The sequence below is a fragment of the Callospermophilus lateralis genome, chromosome 3 (genome assembly GCF_048772815.1).
Source record: "Callospermophilus lateralis isolate mCalLat2 chromosome 3, mCalLat2.hap1, whole genome shotgun sequence".
NCBI classification, from domain to species: domain Eukaryota; kingdom Metazoa; phylum Chordata; class Mammalia; order Rodentia; family Sciuridae; genus Callospermophilus; species Callospermophilus lateralis.
The window spans coordinates 183,717,112-183,726,333 of NC_135307.1; the positions used below are offsets into that span (position 1 = coordinate 183,717,112).

At 40.2% G+C, this 9,222-nt stretch overlaps 1 protein-coding gene across 2 annotated transcripts in view; it reads left to right on the forward strand.

Moving 5' to 3' along the window:
• The window catches only part of Ift52 (intraflagellar transport 52), a 33,714-nt gene extending 24,741 nt beyond the window's left edge, over positions 1–8,973 (forward strand). For both annotated transcript variants that reach the window (XM_076849103.2, XM_077109049.1), the window contains 5 exons: positions 180–334; positions 2,512–2,599; positions 3,832–3,940; positions 6,854–6,999; positions 8,697–8,973. In XM_076849103.2, the coding sequence (XP_076705218.1) occupies positions 180–334; positions 2,512–2,599; positions 3,832–3,940; positions 6,854–6,999; positions 8,697–8,744 (546 nt within the window). In that variant the 3' untranslated portion in view covers positions 8,745–8,973. The remainder of the gene's footprint in view (positions 1–179; positions 335–2,511; positions 2,600–3,831; positions 3,941–6,853; positions 7,000–8,696) is intronic.
• The last annotated feature ends 249 nt before the right edge of the window (positions 8,974–9,222 follow it).

The following is a 9,222-nucleotide window of genomic DNA, read 5'->3' on the forward strand; positions in this document are numbered from 1 at the left end:
AGTTTTGTTCCTCTTTCCACTTAAAATGGCTTAGGATTTAGTTGTCTATGATCATGAATAGTGAAATCTCTTGGCAAGAAAGTTTAAGTACTGCAGATCTGAGACCTCAGACAGTGGAGACTCAACAAAATGAATTCTTGTTCCTGCTTTGCTGAAAGGAACCCTCTTATGGCTTTCAGATCTCCGACTACATGATGCTACCTGACACAGCCACCCTGTCAGAGCGTCTCCGAGTGTGTCTCCAGGAGGGCGATGAGAACCCACGTGACTTTACCACCCTCTTCGATCTGTCCATTTACCAGCTGGATACCACCTCCCTCCCCAAGGTTATCAAGTCAGTACCTGGGGCTATTTGAGCTACACTTTAGTTCATTTATGTTTGTTTGTAAACATGAGCTTGGGGACAGGAATTAGGGTCACAGCAAAGGTGGCAGACAAAACATGTTCTCAGATCTATGACGAGGCCAACACAGAAATTGGGGTTGGGGATGCAGAGCAACTGCCAGCACTTATGTGCAAGGCCTTGGGTTCCATCCCCAGCACTACAAAAAGAGAATGGGAAAAAAGTACGTCTGTTCTGTCATAAAATGAGGGGAACAAGGGTGGAAGCAGAGAATAAAGGGAGATGATTCCAATAATCCAGGCACAAAATGATACTCCAGCTGGTGGTAGTTGTGGAGGTGGTGAGGAGTGGTCAGATTCTGGATATATTTTGAAGGTATAGGTAGCAAGAGATACTAAATGGTGGAATGTGGAGGGTGAGAAGAAAAGGGGTCAAGGATGACTTCAAGGTTTAGTCTTAGCAATTAAAAGGATAAAGTTGCAATAACAATTGGGGAAGACTGAGTAGATTGGACAGGAAGAACTGAAGTTCAGTTTGAGACATATTGAGTTAAGATGTCTGTGAAATGTCCAGATGATGTTGAGTGGCAGTTGTACATGTTATCTTATGATCAGCAGAGAAATTTGGACTAGAGATTTAAATTTGGGGATTTGGGGACACATCTGTATTTCTTCAAAATAACACACTTGATTCAGGCATGGTGGTGCATTCCTGCAATTCCAGCCCCTCACCCCACCAAAAAAAAAAAGATGCCAAGGCTGGCTTTGGAATTAAAATCCTCCTGTCTCAGCCTCCTAAGCCAGTGGGATTACAGGTGTGGGCTGCTTTTGGACAACTGGCTTTGGACAACTCTTAAATGTATTGTCTTTTTTTTTGTACTGGAGATTAAGTCCTTTGAACCTATGAATTTGGAAGCTACTTAAAATCTTTATATCTGTTTCCTCTTCCTTAAGAGATTATGCCCATATTCCAGGGTTGCTTTGGTGATGAAATGAAGTGAGTTTAAGTATCTAGCACAGGGTCAGGCACAATATGTGGCAGGTAGTTGGTACTCAATAAATTATTTCTCTTCCCTCTATGGGGATCTGCTGCTCATTGCTAGGAAGGGTTCTCCCCAAGCACAAGGGGAGAACTTTCTGACATGACTGCTTTCTGACATCACTCATACATACAGCCTTGTCCATTCATTGGTGTTTACTTTTGTAGCTTAATTTTGAAAGCTCACAAATATGTATAAAATTTAATTTGGGTGAGTATATTTTAATTAGCCTCTTCTGCAGGGGAGTTTAGCTAGCTTTCAAAATTAGGTAAAATCCAAAAAGACAGACTAAAAGGGAAAGCCACAGTAGCCTAACACCACAGGGAACGATTAGCACTTGACTTTGTAAACTTTTTCCCACTGCTCTGTGTACCATAGCCCCTCTGGTCCCTGTGCTATGTGACAAGGCCTAGCCCCCTCCTACCTTTTTCCTTCTTCTTGCCTCTGCCAAGGACACTCTTGAAGATAACTGTGTGACTTCCTCCCTCTCTCACTTAGGGCTCCTCTGACAAGTCACTTGCAGCCTTTGTCTCGGGATTTGCTTTTTTTTTCTTAATACTTATAGATAACTGGCATATTACCGGTTTTTTGGGTTATTGTTGTTTTGTTTACTATCTCTCCTCCCCAAGAATGTAAGTTCCACAAAGGCCTCCTTGCTCTCTTCTTTTCACTGCTGTTGTACTTGTGTGTGTAAATTGCCTGGGACCAGTAGATATTCAGTTAGAGTCTGTGGAGTGAAGGAGCACAAGGAAGGGTTGAGCATGCAAATCTGTTGATGAGCCAGAAGCAAACTAGATTGGACTCCTGTCTTTTGATGGTAAAAGTAAACAAGGATACAAAGTTATAATGATCATTGTGCATCCTGTAAAAACCAAAAGCCTATTTATTTAGGAACTGCCTGATGAGAAATATGAAAGAAAGTTTTCCTTTCAGTTCTCAATAAATAATACTGTATGATACAGTAGAGAAGATTCCTAAAAGAATCATTACATTAGATATAACAATATGACTATTTAAAAATAGTCCTGAATCACCCACCATCTTTGAGGAGAACAGCACAGTGTGGTGAGTTAGATGTGCCTTGCTACAGTGTCTCACCTTGATCCTAGCTTTTGTTTTATTAACACAGGGCTCATGAGCAGCTAAATGTAAAACATGAACCACTTCAACTCATTCAACCTCAGTTTGAGACACCGCTGCCAGCCCTTCAGCCTGCGGTGAGTAGGTGTACTTGTGGGCCACCCCTGAAGAGCCCCACTTTTTACTTTGATTGTGGACCCCTCTGTGTGCTGTTTGTGGCATGCCTCACTGAGTCAGAGTGATCTGCCTCTGAAATGCATAGGTAGGCAACCTGTTAGTATTCTGTAGGGATGAACATGGTAAGCTTCCTGAGGGATCAAGAAAGTGGACATTTTTGGCTATCTTATAGAGTTGTAGGGCATACTGTGAGATTGCCTAGTAAGAAGGAAAAAAACACTTGTGCTGTCTTTCCAGACATTGGATACTCAGATTGATAGCAGTTCTAAAAGCCCAGGGAAGCTGCATATGGTGGTGCACACAGATAATACCAGCAACCTTGGGAGGCTGAGACAGGAGGCTTGTAAGTTCAAGACCAGCCTTAGCAACTTAGTGAGGCCTGGGCAATTTAGCAAGATCCTACCTGAAAATAAAAACACGTGTTGGGGATGTGGCTCAGTGGTTAAGCACCCCTGGATTCAATCCTTGGTAGAATAGAATAGAATAGGATAGAATAGAATAGAAACAAGAAAGGAACAGGAATGGAATAGGAATGGCATGGCATGGCATGGCCTGGAGATAGTCAAGTATAGACAGGCTATTCTTCAGCTTTTTAGTCCAGTATTAACTCAACCTGCTTAGTTTGTCCTGTACATTCTGGAATGTTGTGAGCCAGTTGGCTTCAGTTTGCTAGCTTGAAATTGGCCATGATAGAGTATTTATATCATAGAAAATAGCAAGTGCTACAAATCAGATATTTTGTTTTGAGAATTCATAGTTAAAAGTATACCAGTAGATTACTGGTTCATAACTATGAATTCTGACCTAGTTCAGCATTTGCTATACTAATCTGTTTCCCCAAATGATTTCTGTTCCTAAAGATCTCATGATCAAATGAGAAATAAGTTGAAAAATCAAATGTTTAGCCCAAACTTAATCCCCAACCTTTGCATCGACGTGCCAAGTTAGTTGGCATCCGTATGTCAGCTTGATCAGTTTAATGGGGTTGTTGGAGCTGATTCTGTTTGGTTGCTTTCAGAATTCTCAAGTCTGGCTTGGCATGGGTCTGTTGGATGAGGGCAGGAGGAGGTGATGGGAATTTGGGTGGTTCATCCCCAGGGAAGGGCTGAGTTGGCCTCTAATTTCCGGTGCATCTCATTATTATTAGTTATGGCTTTTGATAACTCTTTCAGGACAGACTGTTTCCTTTTAGGTTTTCCCTCCTAGCTTCAGGGAGTTACCACCTCCTCCTCTGGAACTGTTTGACTTAGATGAGACGTTCTCATCTGAGAAAGCACGGCTTGCTCAGATCACCAATAAATGTAAGTTTGGCCAATTTTTCAATTTTGTATTTTTTTTTAATATTTATTTTTCAATTTTCAGTGGACCCAACATTTTTTATGTGGTGCTGAGGATTGAACCCAGTGCCACGTACATGCCAGGCGAGTGCGTTACCGCTTGAGCCACATCCCCAGTCCTCAATTTTGTATTTTTTATGACTTTTACTTAACTGTGAACTTTTGAGATTTGCTGAGGGAGAACAAAATATGTACAGATGTATGAAGTTAAAATTTTTTCATCTCATATAAATGATACTAGTTGTTTTTCTTGAGGCCAGTTAGCTCAGTGATTTAAAACACAGTGCTAAGAAGGAAGCCAAAAAGTCGTGACTCTTGTCCTTGTAGGCCTTTAGTTCTGACCTGTTGATAACCGTAGGCTGAATCCTGAGCTGGCTACTATCTAGTAAATATAGGCCATTGATCATATGAAAAGTCATGAAGAAAAATGAGTCATGACCAAAAGAATATGCCGTAAAGAGCCTTCAGATGGGAGTCAGATGAAATGAGGCTCTAGGCCACGCAGCTCCATGATGAGTGGTGGACCTGCCTATTGATTGCTGACATGCCCAGCCTTCAGCACAGCAAATAGGCCTGTACATATATGTCCAGGAGCATAATCCACAGTGCATCACTTGCCTCTCTCCTGGGAGTATAATTTAAGGAGATGGATGAAGGATTACAGATGACTTCTACATGATTTATTTAAAAAATGTATTAAAATTGGGAATAGCCTTACTGTCTACTTGGCAGGGGAATGGTAGTAAATTGTGTCCCATTCAATCAGTTGGACAATAAGTAGTCATTATGAAAGAAGTTTATAGGCCAGGGAGTGATGGCAGAATTTAAGAGGCAATCCTAATGAAGCAAGATATAAATTGCACACACAGTAGGATCCCAACTGTGTGAAATCTGTATGTATCGGAAGACCAGAAAGTTATGTGAAAAAATGGAAATAGTTCACTGAAAAATAGAGCACCTTTACTACATCTATATTCTGTGAGAGGCATTGTGGTAGATGTTGGCAGTGAAAACTTAGCAAGAAAGGGCTGGGGTGCAGCTCAGTGTTGGAGAGCTTACCTAAAATGCACAAGGTGCTGGATTTCATCTCCTGCAACACCAAAAAAAAAAAGTCATAATGGTTAGTGTAGAAGGAATAATATCTTTGAAGACTCAGATGCTTTTAACCAACATCCCATCATTTCTTTTTTGCAATTTATTCTATGAAAATTCTTATAGAAATGTAGAATAAAAATGATACTGCTATGTAGATATTAATTGTACCATACAAAAAAATTGGAAGCAGTCTAATGGTTCATCCTTCAATAAATAAGAGTATGAAATCAAGTGGAATATTATGTCTTTTAAAAGTAAGATGTAGGGGGCTGGGATTCTGGCTCAGAGGGAGAGCATTTGCCTCACATTCGTGAGGCACTGGGTTTGATCCTTAGCACCACATAAAAATAAAAAAATAAAGATATTGTGTCTACCTATAACTATATATATATATATATATATTTTAAAGTAAGATGTAGAACATAAGCTTTGACATGGAATTTCTGTGGTGTATTATTAAATGATGGCAGCAAGAAGAAGGGCTGGGCTGTAGCCTGGTGGCAGAGCACTTGCCTAGTATGCACAAGGCCCTGGGTTTAATCCCCAGAACCACAAAAACCACACAAACTATGGTGATAACTTATAGAACTATTATAGTTTGATTCCACTTTTGTGAAAACTTGTATTTACACACAGAGGCATATATAGCAATAATTAGGTAGTCTTACCTTGGTGGGGCAAGAGTCTAGGATGAGAGGTCCTGATAGCTATACATTTTAATTTATTTTATTTATTTATTTTTACGGTGCTAAGGATCGAACCCAGGGCCTTGTACTATTCAAGTGCTGTCCACTGTGCTATATTCCCAACCTGTTTATGTTTTCAAAACTTACATTTCTATCATAACTTTAAAAAATGTGAATCAGGGCTGGGGTTGTGGCTCAGTAGTAGAGAGCTTGCCTAGTATGCATTAGGCACTGGGTTTGATTCTCAGCACCACATAATAAATAAGTAAATAAAGGTCCATCAAAATCTAATAAAAAATATATTTTTAAAATGTGAATCAGAGGGGGAAGAATTAGTGTAATGAATGATGGGCAGTAATTACTGGAGCTGGGAATAGCTCCACAGATAAATGTTAATGATGGATTATGGGTGATTTTTTCTTTTCTAAAATAATCTTATAATAAATGCTATTTAAAATACCCCACCTGCCTTTTTCATAGTGGTTCTTGTTGTAGTTCGAGAATGGTAGCTTGAGTTCCTGCTGGGTGGTCCAGAACTTATAATGTCAGAATCCTGGGGACTAAGAAAGCCAGAACCAAGCCAGATGCGATGGCACATACCTGTAATCCCAGCAATATGGCAGGCTGAGGCAGGAGGATAACAAGTTTGAGATGAGCCCTAAACAACTTAGCAAGACCCTGTCTCCAAATGAAAAATAAAAAGGGCTGGGGGTGTGGCTCAGTGGTAAAGGGACCCTCGGTTCAATCGCTAGTAAAAAAGAAAAGAAAAGAAAGCCAAAACCAATCCAGCCTTAGTCTGATAGTATGTCACTTTTGTCTTAATTATAAAAGTAGCACATCTGAGATCTCAAGTTTGTCACTGTTTAAGTCTGCATCACCCTAGAAACCAGTGAGTTAAGATATGTAGGATCTTTTTATATGGTGCTGAGGATCAAACCCAGGGCCTTGCACGTGCTAAGCGAGCACTCTACCACTGAGCTACAACCCCAGCCCAAGATATGTAGGATCTTGATAGGGAAGATCTAAAATACATTAAGTCTGTACTTAGGAAAGGGCAGAAATTAAGGGTGAATCTAACTACTCCAACTATGTGTAGGTACTGAAGAAGACCTGGAATTCTACGTCAGAAAGTGTGGTGACATTCTTGGAGTAACCAGTAAACTACCAAAGGATCAACAGGATGCCAAACATATCCTTGAGCACATTTTTTTCCAAGTGGTTGAATTCAAGAAACTGAACCAGGTATAGAGCCCTAGAGGTCTACTGAAGTGGCAGCCTATCAAGTTACAGTGTCATCCATAGACAGTGTTTTATGATATTCATTGGTATTTATTAAGTATCTATTGGGTGTACAGCAGACAGTGATCCTTGTATTTATGGAACTCATATTCTAGCTGGACTGTCCTGGCAATAAACAATAAACAGAATATATAAGCAAGTCCCTTAGTGTGCTGGATGGTAAGTGTTCTGATATAAACAAAGTGAGTAGGGCAAGTGTGGGATCAAGTGTGCCAAGTATGGTGATAGTGACTGGTATGAATAGAGTGGTCAAGATCAGCCTCACTGCACAGTTAATGCAATTCAGTTGAGAATAATCTTTATCAGAAAGGAACTGATTAAGTATCCTAGGGTATAGCCATAGATTAAAGGTTTTAGGGAAATTAGCCAGGCAGATAGCTGGAGGAGGAGTGCTCTAGGAAGAGGGAAGACTTGTGCACAGTCCCTCAGGCTGAGTTGCACTTGGCTTGCTTCAGGAATGGCACTGATGCCAGTGTGGCCAGAGGAAACTGAACAAAGAACAGAACAGCAGCACATGAAGGCAGCACCTTGTGTTAGAAATCCTCTCTCTCAGCCAGGTATTGTGGCATACACCTGTAATTCCAGCAGTTCAGGAGGCTGAGGCAGGATGATCACAAGTTGAAGACCAGCCTCTATAACTTAGGGAGACCCTGTCCCAAAAATAACATTCAAAGGGCTCGGGGTGTAGCTCACTGGTAGAGCACTTGCCTGATACAATAGGAATGTAAAGGTATCTGTACAGGTTTGTAGGATTTGAAGGATTTTACTTTTCCTTGACTATTAAAATTTCTATAATGAATATGTTACTTATGTAGAAAAAATAGAGTATGTTTTATATTTTAATGTAAGCAGGCAAAATAAAAGCTTAGGATTTTAAATGCGGAGTTGAAAGATCATTTAGGCCAGGTGCAGTGGCACATGACTATAATCTCAGCAGCTCTGGAAGCTGAGGCAGGAGGATCACAAATTCAAAGCCAGCCACAGCAACTTAGAGAGGCCCTAAGGAACTTAGTGAGACCTTGTCTCAAAATAAAAAATAAAAAGGACTGGGGATATGGCTAGTGATTGAGTGCTGTTGGATTCAATTCCCAATATCAAAAAAAAAAAAAAAAAGTCAACGACCAGTTATGTTCTGATTCTGTTCTAGAAGGGGGCTGGCTCTGCTGTGTACTCATTTGACAGTGTTCACTGTACATCTAAGATGTGCCTGGCATAGGGCAAGAATTTTGGGGTCATAGCAGTAAGCAAAATGAATGCAGTCCTTGTTTCTCAGAGCTGTGTGAGTGTGGGACATACAGGCAGTTACAGTGCTCTGGGTGCCATGAAGGGAACCTAGAAAAGAGGTAACTGAGATGCTGCTCAGCAGTGATGTGTGCATTGGCAGGAGCAGGAAGGTGGTTAGATTTCCAAAAGTACTCATCTTGGTAGCATGGAGGACAGTCACTGAAGGCAAAGGTAAGGAATCTGGTGCAGTCTTTGCAACTGTACTTGCTATCATTCATTACTACAGGTGGTGAGCAGTGTCCTAATTAATAGTCACAATCTCTTCATAAAAAGTTAAAAAAAAAAAAAAAGAAACAGTTCATATTTCAGGCTCTGTACTGAAATATTAAAATTATGTATTTTATTTTCTCATCCAGGAACATGACATCGATACGAGTGAAATGGTATTCCCGAACAATTTCTGAGGATCATGCCTCTTGAAGCATTTTCTGCCTCCTGATTCTTTCCATTTTTTAATTCCTCAACTCCTTACCAAAGTGTCTGTACACTCTTCACAAGTTGTAGGTCTGTGCATCTTCTATAGTATTCAGATAAGTAAGATTTCTGACTTACAAAATCCTTTTCAAAGAAATGTTTCTGTTTTTAAAATTAAATCTATGATTGAATCTGTACTTTCATGATTTATAAAACAAACAGTCTGTCATTGAAGTCTTTTTTCCCCTCTGACTCCAGTTCAAGGTTTGAGCCTCCTTTGTCAAAGACTTACAAAACTCTCAAGCTTATTGATATACTGTACGGCTTTCTGAACTAATTCACAGGAATACAAAACAGACTTAACCCATAGTCTGTTTGCCCCACTATATCTAAGGAAAAAGATAAATAAAAAACATCTTCCTTAGATGTTTCATTAACCCTTAGTCTGCCAGCTGTCCACAAGACAGA